At 44.1% G+C, this 19,692-nt stretch overlaps 1 protein-coding gene across 2 annotated transcripts; it reads left to right on the forward strand.

Annotated features, from left to right (window-relative positions):
* The first annotated feature begins 663 nt into the window (after nucleotides 1–663).
* Nucleotides 664–18,878, forward strand: LOC133400890 (interleukin-17 receptor E). Of its 2 annotated transcripts, XM_061673563.1 has the most exons (17): nucleotides 664–1,236; nucleotides 2,318–2,333; nucleotides 2,432–2,521; nucleotides 4,538–4,626; nucleotides 4,713–4,805; nucleotides 4,888–4,990; nucleotides 5,840–5,991; nucleotides 6,064–6,132; nucleotides 11,587–11,653; nucleotides 11,753–11,934; nucleotides 12,053–12,100; nucleotides 13,490–13,535; nucleotides 14,068–14,219; nucleotides 15,031–15,096; nucleotides 15,173–15,224; nucleotides 15,329–15,436; nucleotides 17,014–18,878. In XM_061673563.1, the coding sequence occupies exons 1-17, from the start codon at nucleotides 1,111–1,113 to the stop codon at nucleotides 17,760–17,762; spliced, it is 2,208 nt and encodes a 735-aa protein (XP_061529547.1). In that variant the 5' UTR covers nucleotides 664–1,110; the 3' UTR covers nucleotides 17,763–18,878. The 2 variants fall into 2 exon arrangements, with proteins under 2 accessions (XP_061529547.1, XP_061529548.1); XM_061673564.1 differs by lacking the exons at nucleotides 11,587–11,653; nucleotides 11,753–11,934; nucleotides 12,053–12,100.
* The last annotated feature ends 814 nt before the right edge of the window (nucleotides 18,879–19,692 follow it).

Genomic DNA, 19,692 nt, shown 5'->3' on the forward strand with positions numbered 1-19,692 from the left:
AGAAAGGCCACTTAAGCACGGAGAGAGCATGCAGTGCACACAGGAAGGCCAGAGCCCGGATTCGAACCCGAACCTCAGAAATGTGGGGCAGACGTAGCTCACTAGAATGCTGACAGTATTCGCATAGTGTTTAGAGGTGTCAAACTCATTTTTATTGTCGTTATGGATTCACTCCGAGGGCCGTTATGACTGATGAAAACATAACAAATGTTTCATTGCCTCATAAGACTATTACATATACACTACAAATTGATGGATAACTGAAAATCAGAAGTCGAGGATAATAGCTTGCTCAATTATTGTTCAAGTTACTGTAAAAATGTGCTTGGTAACAGAAAATGCAATAACTCAACAATAGTATTTATTACATATGACAATTGGAAACTTTAGTACAGATTTGAGCAAGAATCATGGAAGTTGACACATGATTTGCTTTCGCGGGCCACACAAAATGACTTGGAGGGCCAGGTTTGGCCCCCGGGCCTTGTATTTGATATATTTATCTCATTATTGTAAATAATGGAAACATAATGTATACATTTAACATTTTATTAAATTATTGGTTGTTATCATTGAATTATAAATCATTCCATTTAAAACTTTGAGTTATTTTATTACCAAAATAAACAATTTTACATTTACTTTTTTTTTTTTTTTTTTTTTAACCGGCTGGCCCGTTAGTCCATTTTAAAAAACTATATGTGGCCCCAAATGAAACGTAAATTATTAGCTTAATGACGTTTGTTTGGAGCCAACTGGACTCTTCTCGTTTGTTAAATTTGAGTTTGTTTGTTTTTGTTTTCGTCCGATAACGTTCAGAAAAGGTTTGGTCAAACCGATGTTGTTTTATTTTTATTTTTTTTAATTTATCTACAGGATTCCAGAAATTCTCATACCAATCGAATATAAAATAAAACCCTGAGATTTTGAACGTGTCATTCTTTATTGGCGTTTTCTCATCGTGTGGATGGCGTGGGTGGCTGGCTGACGTCATGCTCGGAGCCCCGCCCCTCCAGTCACGGGCGGGAGGTGACGTAACCGTCGGAGTCTTGTCTTAATTATCTCGCACGCCATTTAGCTTGTATTTCTTTTCAAAGTTTTGCGCTGCGAATGGAAAGTCGGAGCTGCGCGTGGCAGCGGCCGAACGTGGGCTCGCTCGCCGCCGCCGTCGTCGCGGTGCTGCTTCTGCCCACTTGGCTCCTTTCCCACGGGAGCACAGCAAGCTTCTCGTGCCAGGTGACTTCATGCCGACCGGCCACTGTTACTGTGTGCATTACTGTGTTTTGCTGCCAGCACCTGGAAACTGGGACCTGAAGTAACCAACTGCAAAACCTTTACGTTACTGTCCGTACCAAATTGCGTATTGTTAAGGTTAAAAAAACCTTATTATTGTACGTCCACCTTATTAAACCTATTGTTTGTAAACAGGATAGCTGTACTCATGTCTTTGTCTAAAACAGACTCGTTAATATTTTCAACCTCTGCGGATTATATATATATATATATATATATATATATATAATTAATACAAAAATTAATTAATTTTTTAAAAAATTATTTATTTATATATATTTTTTTAATTTCTATATATGTATATATATGTGCGTGTAATAAATAGTCAATTCCTTGAAGTGAATGTTGTGCGATTATGTTCATGGGACGCCGAAATTTTAGTTCCACCGATGTGTATTTGTACCGTCTGATATTATCGTGTCATTTGTACAACAACGGTTGGATGGCCAGCACTAAATGTTGCATTGCTGCTTCGTTTAAAGCAGTGCAAACATCTCTTTTAGAGGTGCAGCAATGAATCATTAATCGGCAACAAATTGAGTATGGCATAATCGACAACTATAATTGATTATCGTTTATTGCCATTGCTAAAAAGAAAATGCTCCAAATCCTCTGATTTCAGCCTCTCAACAGTAAATATTCTCTGATTTCTGTAGTCCCCCATCTAAGCTGACTGATTATCTTTGTGTTTGATCAAAAAATTTAAAAAATACATTTACAAACATCTGCTCTTACTTCGGAAAACAATCAATATTTTTGCCTTTTTTTTCTGACATATTACAGACCAAACCAGTAACTGAATCATAATAAATGTATTTAAAAAAAAATTTTTTTTACTCTATTAGTAAATAGTTGTTTATTGGGGTTTGTTTCATCACAGTCAAATAAACAGTAATTGGAAAAAACAGATTTTTGCAAGCAACTCTAATGCAAAATACATTTTTACATGATTAATTGATTGTAAAAATATTAGTGACAGCCTGAATCTAATCCTTTTTTTCTACTTCTTCTAACTCCACCATAGAGGGCCGATGAAAACGGTGAGTCTTGACTCACTCAAGTCTTGACTAATCCTATTGATGTTTGTCCTCCAGACTGAATTTTGAATTGTCCTCTTGCATTCGGTGTGGCCGTGCAGGTTATGCGACCGCTGGGTGCCCCGTGAAGATCGGCTGCCATCAGTCAAACGGCAAATGTGTCACTGTCACTGTTTGGATCAAAGATGAAGGTACATCACTGCACCCTCATCTGGATTTGCAAACCGGGGTGGTGGTCCCTCTTTTTCAAGAAGTGTGTGTTCCAACTAGATCACACTCTTCAGCCTCCCTTGTAAGGTCTATTCAGGGGTTCTGGAGAGGAGGGTCTCTCGGGAAGTCGAATCTCATATTCAGAAGGAGCGGTGTGGTTTTTTAGTCCTGGCTGTGAAACAGTGGACCAGCTCTACACCCTCAGCAGGGTTCTAGAGGATGCATGGGAGTTCGCCCAACCTGTCTACATGTGGTCTGACTTGGAGAAGGCATTCGACCGCAGAGTCCTGTGGAGTTTGCACTGGGAATATGGGGTACCGGACCACTTCATAAGGGCTGTGTGGTCCCTGTACGACCGGTGCCAGAGTTTGGTCCGCATCGCCGGCAGTAACTTTCATTCGTAGTGAGGGTTGGACTCCGCTAAGGCTGCCCCTTGTCACCGATTTTGTTCATAACCTTTTATGGACGGAATTTCTAGGCACAGCCAAGGAGTTGAGAGGCTCCAGTTTGGTGACGTCAGTATTGCGTCTCTGCTTTTTGCGGATAATGTGGTTCTGATGAAATCATCAGACCGCGACTTTCAACTCTCGCTTTAGCGGTCCGCAGCTGAGTGTGAAGCGGCTGGGGTGAAAATCAGTACTTCCAAATCTGAGACCGTGGTCCTCGGTCGGAAACGGGTTGAGTGCCTTCTCCAGGTCGAGGAAGAGATCCTGCCCCAAGTGGTGGATTTCAAGTATCTCGGGGACTTGTTCACAAGTGAGGGAAGAATGGAGCGGAGATCGACAGTCGGATCGGTGCAGAGTCCTTATTTGGCTAAGGCCGCCCCCTTTCCTCTGATTGGTTGCCTCCATGTAGAAGACCCACTTGTGAGTGCACACATTTTAGTTACGTTGTGTTATGGCGGAAATCGTCGCTGGTGACGTAGATAACTGAGAAATTCGGATGACCTGATTTCAAGCCTCTCGGCAAAAAAACGTCTGGAACTCAGGAATGCGTGAATTATTTTAATTCATATTTCCCATGTTTACTGAGGCACCAGAGAGACAATATTACATCCCAAATAACTAGAACAAGTTGGTTTGGCAAAATACGGGACCTTTAAGCTGAAGAAAATGGATGAATGGACGCATTCAAGTAGGCTTCTGTGGAAGCGAACGACACTACCTCTGCATTCTTTGGTTTTGGTTGACCTTTGCAGATTGTTGATGTAACAGTCGAGTAAGAACAAGTTGGACCACTTTGTCTGTTCTCTCTCTCTGGCTGGCCATCGTCAACTTTGTACTAGAGCAGAGGTCCTCAAGCGCTTAACACAAGTAGTATGTGCGTGTAATAAATAGTCAATTCCTTGAAGTGAATGTTGTGCGAGTACAAGTACTTAATTTAGAAAAAAAAAAATAATAAACATATTTGAGATTATTGTTAAGCCACTGTAACATGCAGTTTTGACAACAGTGCACAATTGAATACATGGAAAAAAAACATACTTGATTCCATTCAAATGTGAGTGAGTTCATTCGCTTCCAATCGAATGTGAACATTTTAGTTCGATATTCTGTTTTTCATTAGAATTTGCGAATTGATTGGAATGGCGAATGCATTCTCCCTCGCCCTATTAAATTCAACTGAATTGTACTCAAGCGCCGATTCTTTCGTGTACCACAAGAGCGAGCCCATTGCAGAATCACTGTACTAGATATCACCAATGTTGTTTGCTTTTATACAAGAACACAACAATTTAGTGCAATTTGTGAGATGATTTGAGAGAGAGGAATGTCACATTGTAAAGAATGTTTTGTGACACTAAAAATCGGGTGGGGGGGGGAATGATGAATAAATATCGAATACATTTAATGTAGTAAAAAGAGCACTTCCTGTTAAAAAGGCAGTGTAGTATCCAATTGTATGTCGCAGTATTCAGTTGTATTTATGACTGCTACTACTGTTTATCGTTATTTTAGTCATTCCTGTCAGACGATATTGAAATGTCATTATTCCAGACTTGAGTCAGGCCCCGACCATTGAAATCGCATCATTGAGAAAAGAGATCGTCCGGCCTGTCATAAAATACAAGAGAACAAAGAACAAGGTTTGTGCTGTTCTCCCCCCCCCCCCCCCCCCACCCCCATCTTCTGTATGAACATCATCATCATCGGCTCACTTTTGTCTCTGTAGTGGCACACCAAGAAGAATCGAGGGGAAATCCGAGTGTGGTGTCATGAGAGCTCCCAACTGCATCGGCCACATAGCAATAACACTTTGACCTCAGTAATATTCTGCCTTGTGTTTGAGATTCTTTTTGACATGTTGGTATTTAGTGCTCTCATTTATGGCGCCCGTTTTCTTCCAGTGGGAGCTGATTTGTGACTGTGCGGAGGCCGAGGTGCAGCTTCCTGTCACCGTGTCCTACAGCGCCGCTTCAATCCGCTGCAGCGTCAATTACACCATACCAGGTAGCGTGTGCGTCACTGCCTCTTCAACAAACACACTAAGGCTCGGACTTGCCGTCTAAATCCCCATTCGCTATTCGCATTGACAGTAACAAATGACTAGTGAATCACAATCGAATCATGACTCCTTGTACTGTTTCGAAATAAAGACGTCATTGTCCAACAGAATAAAAATCCAGTTTGACTATTTGAAAGCTATCTATAGTCCCCTGGTTACGTCCTTGTCTCACGTTTTTTGGGGTCACAACACAAAAAAGAAAACACGCTGCCGCTGATGCAGTTTGGCTGGTGCGTTTTGACAACTGCTTCTCGCCAAAATGCTTCCTTTTGGTTTAAAACAGCTTAACCAGGATCCCTCGCCGCATCGTGGCCGTGGTCGGTTTTGCGTTGTTCTCGGTGGTGTTTTTCGAGATACGAGTAAAATTTTCTCGGTCACCTATTTTTAGATTAATCTCTTATCAGCCATCTGATTAAAAAAGAAAAAAAAAAGTTGCTGCCAATATGTGTCAAAATGCCGAATATTTGTTCCGATAACTGGCCGGGCCGAATAACGGTCCATCGCTAGTTCTGATTTTAATTTGACATCTGTGCAGCACATTTTTCTGCAAATCAGCATTAGTTAGTTAATACTGTAGGTCCACAGAAACAAATGATGTTTAGATGCATTGGTGTCAAACATAACTTCCTTGTGGAAGAGAATCATTTACTGTTCTCGCTCAGTAAATGATTCAGGGACTATGTGGGAACTTGAGGATAAAAATATTTTACACAATGTCCCTTTCAGTCATTGTCATGCGCCTGGACTCTTAATTTTCTTTTCTTGAATATCTTCAATCTTGTGTGTGACTTTAGATCCTGTGCCCAAATTCTCTTTCTCTGTGAATCGTGCATCCAAATCCATCACCATTACTGTGGAATCTGAGGATAAAGTCAGTGCAAGGTGGTGCTACAAGCAGAGTGCACACTACTGCGTACAAGGGTCGCCCCATTCCAACATAACCACTGTAAGAGTCACTAGCACATGCGGATAAACCTTGGAGCACCAAAATGTCAACATTTTGTCTTTTTATATTTAGATTGATCCAGCTCAGTCCCGCTCAGCTCTTCTCAGCATCCCGTACCTGCTGCCATGTGTCTGCATACAAGTATGTTCATGTCCAATTTATTATCATGTCGTTGCTCTAAGGCGCTGTTTCCCAACCGTTAATTGAGCCAAGGCACACCTACAAACAAAAATGGAACAAAAAGTATGAAAACGGAAATAATGTCTCAATTTACTCTCAGATTGACCTTGCTCAGTGTGAAATGTGGGCCTGTTTGGTTGAACAATTTGCTATCGCAGTGCAGCCCCTCTGTTCACGGGGGATAGGGACCGGGCCGGACATCCACGGACATTAGAAAAGCATTTTTTTTTTTTACTGTTTTTAATTTTTTTTTTTTTTTTTACCCCAACAAATTATCGATTAAAAAGCGATAAACAGCCAGCAAGTGTTTTTGGGATTGGTTCCCCCCAATAAGAGAAAAAAAAGAGAAATGGGGAAAAAACTGCCATTGGGGGAGAGAAGAACAAAATTCTGTGAATAGGTGAATCGAATCACGAGTACGCAGGGATTCAGCGTATTCTGTTGTATGAACGGCAACAGCCAAGTCACAGTTTCATTGTACCCTCTTGTACATAAATGTCAAACTCAGGACCGGGGGCCAAATGTGGCCCACGATTTAATTATATTTGGCCTGCAAGACCATATCAAATGTGTATTGGACCTGGACCACCAGTATATAGCACATGCGCCACTAATATTCCAAATCCCAGAGTGCTTTGCTAGTGTGTTGGCCCATCAGTCTAGACCGGCGAGCTCCCCTTCCCTTTCTGTTGCCATCGTTAGCAGCTCTGCTACCAGTCTCCTTTAGCAAATTTACACTTCCGCTTCCCAAAAATGGCAAAAACCAAAGATGGAAAATGGTTAACTTCCAAGACCGGTGGGAGGCAGATTATGTGTTCACTCAAGTAAAAGACAGACCTGTTTGTCGTGTGCGCAGCAACGTCGCCGTAACAAAGAATATAACATTATTGAATTGTTTTTTTTAATGCCCTTTATCCACTCCTAGGGCAGGGACTGTTAATAGTTTGAAGTTTGGATTTTTATTGAAGGACATTCTTATTTTTTTGGGTTGTTTTGTTGAATTATCTGTATTTTGTTAGTTTTTTCTGCCAATAATTATTCTGAAGTTAAGCACTTTATTTGAACACGTAATCCATTTTTTTTATTTACTTGCTCTTATTTTGAAATTCACAGCCCTACTTTTATTTAGTAAATTAGAAAATACACAGTTGTGCTCATGTTTGGTTACCCAGGCAAAATTTGTAAGATGGGTACAATTCTTTAAAGAAACCATGAAGGACCAGGCGAAACACATAAAATGTTATTTTAATGGGGTTCAAATTAAACAGTCAAGCATTTCAGAAAAGCATTATCATTAAACAAAACATAACCGTAAAGAAATTAATGATGGTTGTTGTTCAGTCATATTAAAAAAAATATATATATATTTCACAAATTCTGCCAGGGTATGTAAACTTATCAGTACAACTGTACATATATGCAGTCATACGTACCCCTGTCATATTGGAATGAAAGTGTAGGCTACACTTTTTTTATAACCATGAGGTGGCGGTGGCATTTTGGAATGAAAGTGTACAGCTTTTTCATAACCACTAGATGGTGGCAGACGTTTATACAATGTGAAGGTTTTTCCCCCCTATTTGCCCTTATACCTATGTATAATGCGCACTTTTGACAATTTTTGGGGTGGGGGAAATGCGGATTATACACGAGAAAATACGGTAGTTGGAGATAGATAAATAGAAGATGGAGAGACAGATGAATTCATGTTATCTATTTAAATACAAAACAACAAACAAATACCACTGATGTCTTTATCGCAAATTTGATTTCTCGTGTTTGTAATATTAAAGTTTATTCCAGATTCAGTGTTTAAGTAAAATGTAAGTTTGTTGTCAAATAATAATAAACCTTAATCCTACATCTCTGCAGAGAAGGGAAACATGAACATTTTCGTGATTTTTCATTAAATATTAAGTTTGGCCCGTGACGTTGTCCCAATTTTTTCTTTTGCCCCCCCCCCCCCCCGTGAATTTGAGTTTGACACCCCTGCTCTAGTGTAAAGTGTCAAACTCAAGGCCTGGGCGCCAAATCCGACCGGCCATATAATTTTATGTGGCCCGTGAAAGCAAATCATTTTTGTCAACTTCCATAATTCTTGGTTTCAAAATTTCAAATCGTCATATGTAATAAATAACAACGTTGATATTTTGTAAGCATTCATTTTTTTTGTTACCAAATCCCTTCCCTTTATACAGTAACTTGATGGCGGGTGAGGGTTTGAAAGAGGCCCTGTTTAACATTAAAGGGCGCTGGAATCTTATCTGCAACGAGTCTCACCAGGGAAGCGTCCGGGAGGCATCCAAATCAGTTGCCCCAGCCACCTCATCTGGCTCCTCTCAATGCGGAGGAGCAGCGGCTCTACTCTGAGCTCCTACCGGATGATCAAGCTTCTCACCCTATCGCAAAGAGAGAGCCCGGACACCCTGCGGAGGAAACTCATTTCGGCCGCTTGTATCCGGGATCTTGTTCTTTCGGTCACGACCCACAGCTCGTGATCATAGGTGAGGGTAGGAACATAGATCTTCTTGACCACAACAGACCGATACAAAGTCCGCATCACTGCAGACGCTACACCGATCCGCCTGTCGATCTCTCGTTCCATTCTTCCCTCACTCGTAAACAAGACCCCAAGATACTTGAACTCCTCCACTTGGGGCAGGATCTCATCCCCGACCTGGAGAGGGCACGCCACCCTTTTCCAAGCGAGGACCATGGTCTCTGATTTGGAGGTGCTGATTCTCATCCCAACTGCTTCACACACTGCTGCGAACCGCTCCAGTGAGAGATGGAGATCACGGCTTGATGAAGCCAACAGAACCACATCATCTGCAAAAAGCACAGATGCAATACTGAGGCCACCAAACCGGATCCATAAAAGTTATAAACAGAATCGGTGACAAAGTGCAGCCTTGGCGGAGTGCAACCCTCACCGGAAACGAGTCCGACTTACTGCCAAAACTCTGACACCGGTCGTACAGGGACCGAACAGCCCGTATCAGCGGGTTCGGTACCCCATACTCCCGAAGAACCCCCCACAGGCCTCCCCGAGGGACATGGTTGAACGCCTTCTCCTAATCCACAAAACACATGTAGACTGGTTGGGCAAACTCCCATGCACCCTCGAGGACCCTGCCGAGGGTGTAGAGCTGGTCCACTGTTCCACGGCCAGGACGAAAACCTCACTGCTCCTCCTGAATCTGAAATTCGACTTCCCGATGGACCCTCTTCTCCAGCACCCCTGAATAGATCTTACCAGGGAGGCTGAAGAGTGTGATCCCACTGTAGTTGGAACACACCCTCCGGTCCCCTTTCTTAAAAAAGGGGGACCACCACCCCAGTCTGCCAATCCAGAGGCACTGTCCCCGATGTCCACGCGATATTGCAGAGGCGTGTCGACCAGGACAGCCCCACAACATCCAGAGCCTTAAGGAACTCCGGGCGAATCTCATCCACCCCTGGGGGCCTTGCCACCTAGGAGCTTTTTAACCACCTCGGTGACCTCAACCCCAGAGATAGGAGAGCCCGTCTCAGAGACCCAAGACTCTGCTTCCTCATGGGAAGGCGTGTCGGTGGCATTGGGGAGGTCGTCAATGTATTCTCTCCACCGACTCACAACGTCCCGAGTCGAGGTCAGCAGCACCCCATCCCCACTATACACAGTGTTGATGGTGCATTGCTTACCCCTCCTGAGACGTCGGATGGTGGACCAGAATTTCCTCAAAGCCGTCCGGAAGTCTTTCTCCATAGCCTCACCAAACTCCTCCCATGCCCGAGTTTTTGCTTCAGTGACCACCAAAGCTGCATTCTGCTTGGCCAGCCGGTACCCATCAGTTGCCTCAAAAAAGCCCGATAGGACTCCTTCTTCAGTTTGACGACATCCCTCACCGTTGGTGTCCTCCAACGGGTTTGGGGATTGCTGCCACGACAGGCACAGACCAACTTACGGCCACAGCTCCAGTCGGCCGCCTCAGCAATGGAGGCACGGAGCACGGTCCACTCGGACTCGATGTCCCTCGCCTTCCCTGGAATGTGAGCAAAGTTCTGTCGGAGGTGGGAGTTAAAACTCCTTCTGACAGGGGATTCTGCCAGACGTTCCCAGCAGATCCTCACAATATGTTTGAGCCTGCCAGGTCGGACCGGCATCTTCCCCCACCATCGGAGTCAACATACCACCAGGTGGTGATCAGTTGACAGGTCCGCCCCTCTCTTCACCCGAGTGTCCAAGACATGCGGCCGCAAGTCCGATGACACGACCACAAAGTCGATCATCGAACTGCGACCTAGGGTGTCCTGGTGCCAAGTGCACGTGTGGACACCCTTATGCTTGAACATGGTGTTCGTTATGGACAATCCGTGATGCGCACAGAAGTCCAATAACAGAACACCGCTCAGGTTTTGATCGGGGAGGGGGGGCCATTCCTCCCAATCACGCCCTTCCAGGTCTCACTGTCATTCCCCACGTGAGCATTGAAGTCCCCCAGCAGAACGATGGGGTCCCCAGCGGGAGCGCTCTCCAGCACCCCCTCCAAGATCTTCAAAAAGGGTGGGCACTCTGAACTGCTGTTTAGTGCATAGGCACAAACAACCCGTCTCCCCACCCGAAGGCAGAGGGAGGCTACCCTCTAGTCCACCGGGGTGAACCCCAATGTACATGCGCCAAGCCGGGGGGCAATAAGTATACCCACACCTGCTCGGCGCCTCTCACCGTGGGCAACTCCAGAGTGGAAGAGCGTCCAACCCCTCTCAAGAGGACTGATACCAGAGCCCAAGCTATATGTGGAGGCGAGCCCGGCTATATCTAGTTGGAACTTCTCAACCTCGCACATCAGTTCGGGCTCCTTCCCTGCCAGAGAGGTGACATTCCACGTCCCTAGAGCCAGTTTCTGTAGCTGGGGATCGGATCGCCACGGTCCCCGCCCTCGGCCACCGCCCAGCTCACACTGCACCTGACCCCTATGGCCCCTCCCACAGGTGGTGAGTTCATGGGAAGAGGGAGCCACGTTACCCTTTTGGGCTGTGCCCGGCAGGGCCCGATGGGTGCAGGCCCGGGCGCTCGCCTTCGAGCAACACCTCCAGGCCTGGCTCCAGAGGGGGGGCCCAGGTGACCCGTGTCCGGGCAAGGGAAAACGTCTTCCTGAATTTTTCATCTTCATAGAGGTTTCTGGAGCTGTGCTTTGTCTGGTCCCTCACCTAGGTCCTGTTGGCCATGGGTGACCCTGCCAGGGGTATAAAGCCCCAGACAACTTAGCTCCTAGGATCATTGGGACACACAAACCCTTCCGCCATGATAAGGTGACAGCTTAAGGAGGGGGATTTCTGGACAAATTAAGTAAAATTGGATTCTTTGTCGTTTCACCGCTGATGACCTCTCTTGGCACCCTGGTTGGCTCTAAGCTTTTGTCTTGTTGCCAGGTTTACTACACCCACACAGACACCCTCCGAAAAACAGTATGCCCTTTCCAAACTATTCCTCTGCAAGGTGAGTGCACTTGAGAATTGATGAGTCATTTAGCGATATTTACGCATTGTTTTGGGTGGGGGCGAAGTCATGTAAACGGGCATGACTTTGTGTCAGCAGACGTGGAAGATGTGTGGCTCTCCTCTGAGGTCACTTTGTATGAGTCCAGTTTGATTTGGAGCGCCGAGTGTCCCGCCCGAGGGCTCCTGATCTTTGCTTCCCTCTGCTGGAGGCATCACGAACACCTCTGCACCCCGCTGCTCAACTCCAGCCTGGAGGGGCAGGAAGAAGGGTCAACCCTGGTACTTGTGACATAGCTATCTATTTTAGTGGTGCTATTTTTCATGATTATGTGTTCATTAATAGTCAACTCATGAAGGCTGACGTGACCCCCCCCCCCCCCCGCCCCCTCTCTTCCAGATTTATAACACCTCTGTTGTAGACAAACACCCTCAGATGTGTGTGAAGGTGAGAATGCAACAGAAGTGTTTGAAGAAATTAGCATCAGCAAGTAGAATTGTGGTCTTAAAGTGGAATCCGCTAATTAATCTCAAGTGTAGAGGTGCAATAATTAATCGACAACTGGTCGATTACCAAAATAATCGACAACTTTTTTGACAATTGATTAATCGTTTAGAAACCTTGTTGAACTGTACAAATCCTCCTGATTTTTAGCCTCTCAGCAGTAAATATTATTTGATTTCTGTAGTCGTCCATGAAAGCAGACTGATTATCTGTGTTTAAAAAGACTTTTGCAAACATCTGCTTTTACTTTGGGAAAACAATGATCAAGATTTTTACGGACCAAACAGTAACTGAATCATAATCAACTGTGCATTTTCTGCACTGTCAATTTGAAATAATGTCCCGTTTTTGAATAAAGTAATGGAAATATATATATATATATATATATATATATATATATTACATCTGATGATATGATTAATTCTGCAATTGGCTGGCGACCAGTTTAGGTTGTACCCCGCCTCCCGCCCGAAGATAGCTGGGACAGGCTCCAGCAGCCCGTGACCCTAGTGAGGATAAGCGGTAAAGGAAATGGATGGATGGATGGCTATAATTAATTGAAAAAGATATTTACAGATTAAACAATTATTAAAATAATCATTAGTTGCATCCCTTCTCAAATGCAAACCTTACATACTAGTGGGGCCAAAATACACAAAAGTATTTAAAAATCTAATTCTTTTATACAGGTGCTACAAAGTTTGTGTACACTGAGGCTGTTCCCGTTCAACTTTTGCCCGTGTTTACTAAAATAGATTTTACAGTTACCAGGAAAATGGTGGCATTGATGGAAACTTATAAGCGTCAAACTGTACATCAATTAAATGATCTGTGTGTTTTTTATGGCACAGCAGTAGCAGTGTTCAAGAGGGAAATTAAAACAGTCCCGGGAACTGTCTGCGTTACCACCACTTTTGCACAAGTTTCCACAGAAACATGCACTTCTTGGAAGGGTCGCGGGGGAAAGTTACATAAATATACATAAATAAAAGTCATAACAAAAGATTCTGCTCGGTCCAGTGTGGTAAGAGGCACGAATTTAATTAAGCCTGTCTTCCCACACGTTCGTTGCTTAATAGACAGCAATAAGTGGTGTCACAAATGATGCAGAGAGAATTTCTGAGGATCTATAGTACATTCTTTCTTGAGAAAAATAACTAATTTAAGGATTCATCTTGGCGCAATAACAAAATGAAGTTGGTGGTGATGGTACGTCATATTTCAAAACCAAGCAGCAGTGTGTAAATTACAAAGACATGACTGCAAAATAAAATGTTTCTTATGATAATGATTTGTTTCCTGTTTTTGCTTCACATTATTTGTCCGGTGCAGTTTTCCCTGCAAGGCAGCCACAACATCTCTTGCCCCTTCCAGGCTGGTGAGTTCAATACTTTTGTGTTTGTGTATACTATTGTTAAACAAACATTCATACCCAAGGACAATTTGGAGTCCTTAGTGACATTCTTTCACAAAATACACAAAAATGAAAAACTTTGGAAATGTAATTTCGTACAGGTTTTACAAAGTTTGTGTACACGAATCTGCTAAAACGATTTTTACATTTACCAATGTGTGTGTGTTAAATCATATAATATGGCGTCTACGGTGGGAATCTTAAATCTTTGAAACTGTACATGCATTTTAATGTTAATCATCAATTTTTTTATGTCAGACAAGCTATTAATACATTTTTCTAGTTCATATTTTGATATGGACAATTACTATGAGGAGTCAAATTAACCCAGAACATGTGTGCATGAAAACGAACAGTACGGAAGTGTTAAGACTGGTGAGAACCACAAATAATTCAGCGTCCAATTGACTCAGCATCCGTTTCGCGGATAAAGTATTGAGGCGCACGGAGGCGGTTTGTAATTACGGCGCATGACGTGCACCCTCTGGCTTTGCAGATATGTCGTCATGGCACGTTTATCTGGAGGCACTCCCGCGCATCCTGTCGGTGTATCTCAACTCTTCCGTCCCGGCCACGTTCTCAGCTCAGCTGTGCGTGCTGACCGACAGCGAATGTGCATCCAGAGGGCCAATCTTCTCCGTCACGGCGGTGAGTGCTGAACGTCAGACGTGGACGGCTTTCATTAGTGTCCAAACCTACCTATCGCGTAGGTAAAGATACATTTATTCCTTGCCCGATTGCGGGGAGGGGTTTACATTGGGGGATGTTGTCAATCTTTGTCAACTGTGAAGCCCTTTGAGACTCTTTTCTGATAGGGGCTATGCAAATAAACTTGACTTGCATATATGCGCGGTGGAACACTTCTGTTTTTGTGATTAATCTGTCCCAAAAAGTGTCAAACCGAGCCGTATGAAAACTGAAGCAATATTTCCCAAAGGAAATAATGTCATTCTAATTAATCTATTCCAGACACCCACAAATATGAACAAACAACAATATAAATGGATAAAAGAACATGAAACATCACCTTTTACCTTGATTGAAGACTCCTTATGACATATTAAAAGACATCAAGGAGGCCATAGCGAGTAGGAGAGGTTACTGTTTGGAAGAGAAACCTCGCCGTTTTTGTCCTTCGCTAACAAATTCTTTCTTGAATTCTATGGTGTTTCCTGTCTTCTTTATCAAAGGGCCAACGGGCACTTGGAACTTTCTTTGGCCCCACGGTAGCTTATTGTACAGCAGCACTCAATAAATAAGAAAACTTTGCTTTAAATAAACACGCGAGGTGACACGTAGCAAAAGAAAATTCTCAATAAAGTTGCGCATGAGACGCTCGATTCCAGGAAATGAGCGGCCGGGTCACGCTGGCGAATGAGTTTTCTACGGACCATTTTCAACTTCATTGACGTGGAGCGCAAAGTAAAGCAAATGCTGATTTGAGTTGAATGTTCCTCAGGAAGCAGCGTCTGCAAGCAAAATAGACGTGCCTCTCGCCTCCATTACAGAGAGACCGTGTGTCCAGGTAACGTTCTACAAGTGCTGATCGTTCCTTCAGAATTCTGTTTTGCTTTCTCTTCTCATTCGTTGAACTTGTGTAGGTGTGGCAGTCATATCCTGCCCTTAATGGACGAAGAATTCTGTGTCCACGCTGTGAGTGTCCTCAAGATTCTAATTCCGATCCATGAATAGATTCGTCCGGCCATGCACGATTTCTGCTGGCAAAGTGCACTAGCGTTGTCTTCTTGTTTCTGCAGACGCTCGCAACAGATGGAGTGTGCAAGTGGTGGCAGCTTTGATTCTTCTCACCATGTTTGCATTTTTGGCCATTTTTGTCCACTCTCTCACAAAAAAGGGAGCTACAGGTCAGTTGCATCATTTAATCATTTTTCAAAATTGTTTTGTTTTGGCGGCACGGTAGGGGATTGGTTAGAACGTCTGCATCACAGTTCTGAGGACCCGGGTTCAATCCCCGGCCCCGCTTGTGTGGAGTTTGCATGTTCTCCCCGTGCCTGCGTGGGTTTTCTCCGGGCAATCCGGTTTCCTCCCACATCACAAAAACATGCTCTAAATTGCCCGTAGGTGTGAATGTGAGTGCGACTGGTTGTTTGTTTGTTTGTGCCCTGCGATTGGCTGCAACCAGTTCAGGGTGTACCCCGCCTCCTGCCCGATGATAGCTGGGATAGGCTCCAGCACTCCCGCGACCCTTGTGAGGATAAGCGTCTCAGATAATGGATGGATGGATGGATGGATTAGCATTCGCTTGTTCTTTCCCTTTCGACTTGTCCCATTAGGGGTCGCCACAGCGTGTCATCCTTTTCCATGTCAGCCCATCTCCTGCATCTTCCTCTCTAACACCAACTGCCCTCATGTCGTCGTATATATATATATATATATATATATATATATATATATATCTCACACACAAACTATCGCTCCCCTGTACGTGTCCAAACCATCGAAGTCTGCTCTCGCTAACTTTTGTCTCTAACCTTGGCCGTCCCTCCAATGAGCTCATTTCTAATCCTATCCAACCTGGTCACTCCTTGATAGAACCTCAACATCTTCATTTCCTCCAGCTCTGCTTCCTGTCGTCTCTTCAGTGCCACTCTCTCTAATCCGTACATCATGGCTGGCCTCACCGCTGTTTTATAAACTTTGCCCTTTATCCTAGCAGAGACTCTTCTGGCACATGACACACCTGACACCTTCCTCCACTCGTTCCAACCTGCTTGGACTCGTTTCTTCACTTCTTACCACACTCACCATTGCTCTATTTCAAGTCCTCCACCCTTGCTATCTCTTCTCCCTGTAGCCTCACTCTTCCCACTCCACCCCTCTCTTTCTTGAACATTCTGTCTTTCCTCTGTCTTACTTCATTCCTCTCCTTTCCAGTGCATGCCTCCACTTTTCTAACCGTTCCTCCACCTGCTACCTGCTTTCACTGCAGATCACAAGGTCATCTGCAAACAACATGGTCCATGGAGAGTCCAGTGTAACCTTATGTCAGCCTATCCGTCACCACTGCAAACAGGAAGGGGCTCGGGGCTGATCCCTGACGCAGTCCCACCTCCAACTTAAATTCCTATGAATGGAGCTGTCATTGCCAACAACTTCTCAAATATTCACACTCTCACCTTTAATTCTCACATGTTTTCTCTCTCTCTTTTTGTCCAATTATATAGCTAAAGCGACCAAGGCAATTCACTTCTTCTTTGACAATCGCATCATGTTGTTTGTGGTCCAATTAAAAACATAAATGTGGCGCCTCAAAACATTATTTATTGATAAGAGCACCACGGGTTTCAGTTTTCCTATTGCAGCGAGTCACCGGGTGTGGTTGGGTCAGTCGCCGACTGGAATTGTCCAGTTCTGGTGTGTTGCAGCCCTAATTTGTAATCAGAAAGCAGCACTTATTTTCTCTTTCTTTTCCCATCTGTAGATTGTCTGTACATCCAGAAGCCGGTGTTGCTAGTGTGCTCGTCGGAGCAGTCGCCGCACATTTCTGCTGCGTGCGCCCTGGCTTCTCTGCTTCGGGGGGATCTGAGTGCCACGGTCCACGTGGCCCTGTGCGCCCCGAGCTCCCAGAAGCAGGCGGGCGTCGGGACCGGTGTGGCCGATCTGGGCCCACTTCCCTGGCTGTACGGCCAGTGGGAAGCTGTGCGGAAGGCGCAAGGAAAAGTGTTAATCGTCTGGAGTCCCGAAGCCAAGAGCACGTACGGGAAGTGGAGGCAGCGTACGCGTCGCGGCAAAGATGAGGCTGAAGACGAGTTCAAACGCAACGCTGGACGCTGGGGAAAGCTTAAGAAAGATGTGGAGGACAAAAAACAAGTGATACAGAGCAAGCCTTCTGCCGTCATAGAACCGGTGTTCGTAGCTGCTCTGGCCTGCCTGGAAGGGGCGCTGCTTGAGCATAAAGGCGGAGGAGTTGCCTTTGTCTACTTCCAAGGCCTCTGCCACAGCAGGGACATCCCCAAAGCCTTTCGAGACGTCCCTCGCTACTGCATTCCTCAGGACTTCAGCGGCCTCATCCGGGAGCTTGGCGGCCTGAGGAGAACAAAAAAGACATTTTGGTGGCACTGTTGGCCCAGACTCATTTCGAAGGCGGTGTCAATGTGGCTGGTGCGGCAGTTGGCCCGCAGATTGCAGACACTGCTGCCTCCTGTGCAAAGGACAAAAGCCCAAAGGTGATAGGTCACGACAGTCCAAGAATCCCGTCGGCTAAGATGCAAAGGCTTGAGTTTTTTTCTGGCAGCTAATAAGGAACCACCGGGAAAGCAAGGCTGTCTCACAATGGACAGCGGAGAAGGAACTGTGAATCAGAATCTCTTTTTGTGACTCTCGGTGCGAATGTTGAAGCCCCGGAGCTCTCGGTTACAGCGCATCACCGTTTCATTCCAGGCTGGTTTGTGTAAATGCGCATGAAGCAAGACAATGAAAATGGCATTGTATACTGCAACTGGCAGATTTGAATGACTAATGACATCTGTTTCTAATGCTGAGGTGTTGTTCGCTATTCAATCAAAACCACCCATCTCTTCAGGTTAAGACTCACTTTTCGACATGCACCTATCTCAAAGAGAAACAGCACTCTTTTGATGACAAAAATTAGAGAAGAAGATGGTGGTGAGGCCTGAGCTAACGTTGGAAGTCTTAGCTATTGCCCGTTGGAAGTCTTAGCTTAGTTGAAAATGAAGGATGGCCCATCATGTTAACATTGACGGCTATTGAATTCAAATATCCATGTTAACATGGAGGACTGGCAGTGAATGAGTTATCCATCCATCCATTTTTCTTTACCGCTTATCCTCACTCGGGTCGCGGGCTGCTGGAGCCTATCCCAGCTATCTTCGGGCAAGAGGCGGGGTACACCCTGCAACGGTCGCCAGCCAATCGCAGGGCACATAGAAACAAACAACCTTTCGCACTCACATTCACACCTACGGGCAATTTAGAGTCGTCAATCAACCTACCACCCATGTTTTTGGGATGTGAAAGGAAACCGGAGTGCCCGGAGAAAAGACTCACCCAGGCGTGGGGAGAACATGCAAACTCCACACAGGCTGGGCCGGGATTTGACCCACGGTCCCCAGAACTGCTAGGCAAATGTGCTAACCAGTCGGCCGGCGTGAATGAGTTAAAAAAGTTTAAGTTTATTTGTATTTTACAACAGAATTATGATATTCAATTGCCACTGCTTTCAGATTAGTCTAAGTCTAATTGCTTGCTGTAAAAATACCTTTGAAAACATCCACGGTTTTTTCAGTTCCCCTGACATTTGAGTCAATAAAAAGTATTAGTATGTGTTGCTAATGCTGTGATTTTACTTTTTGTCTATAGAGGTAAATTAAATATTCATGAAACGTAAACCTTTTGGGGAATATCTGGCATTGCTATCCTAACCAGAATAACTTTTGTCATTGTTTTCAGTTCAGGTCACAGTTAGTCACGTGCGTTCGGCCACCCACAAGTATCCATTAACTGAACTTTGCTTTTTTTTTTTTTTTTTTTTTTTTTTTTTTTTTTTTTTAAATATATATATATCATTTTAGCTGGGCGCCAATTTATTGAAAACGTCAACACATTAACAAAAGGCGCCATAAATGCTTTTTTGTTGTTGTTATATTTTTTTGTCTTTAACAATAGAACAAATGCGATGACAAAATATATGGAGTGTAATACATATTGTGTAAACAAATTAAAAAATAGATTTAAAAAAAAAAGAAAAATCCCAGCAGTCACAAATAGAACTTTCAAATAAGTTTATTGGAGTATACATTTAAAGATGTCTTATTTTTTTTAAGCAGATCTTGACATACATGTATATAGTTCCATTTCTTTCATAACCCAAACAAAATGGTTTGTCTTGCAAATTTACATTTGTGCACATAGAAATTGGCAAGAAAGATTATGTTAATTAAATAGTATTCATTTTACACTGAGACTTTACACTTGACAAAACCAAAAAGTACATTCTGTAAAGTTCAAATTGATAAAAGATCTTATCCAAATTATATCTGCAGATATAGTGCCACAGTTTGAGTACGTGGCCTATCCTTATTTCCAGATTAGATGTACATTATAGCAGTCTCAGAACGGCAGTCGCAAAGCGCACAGTTCA

The sequence above is a fragment of the Phycodurus eques genome, chromosome 1 (genome assembly GCF_024500275.1).
Source record: "Phycodurus eques isolate BA_2022a chromosome 1, UOR_Pequ_1.1, whole genome shotgun sequence".
NCBI classification, from domain to species: Eukaryota; Metazoa; Chordata; class Actinopteri; order Syngnathiformes; family Syngnathidae; genus Phycodurus; species Phycodurus eques.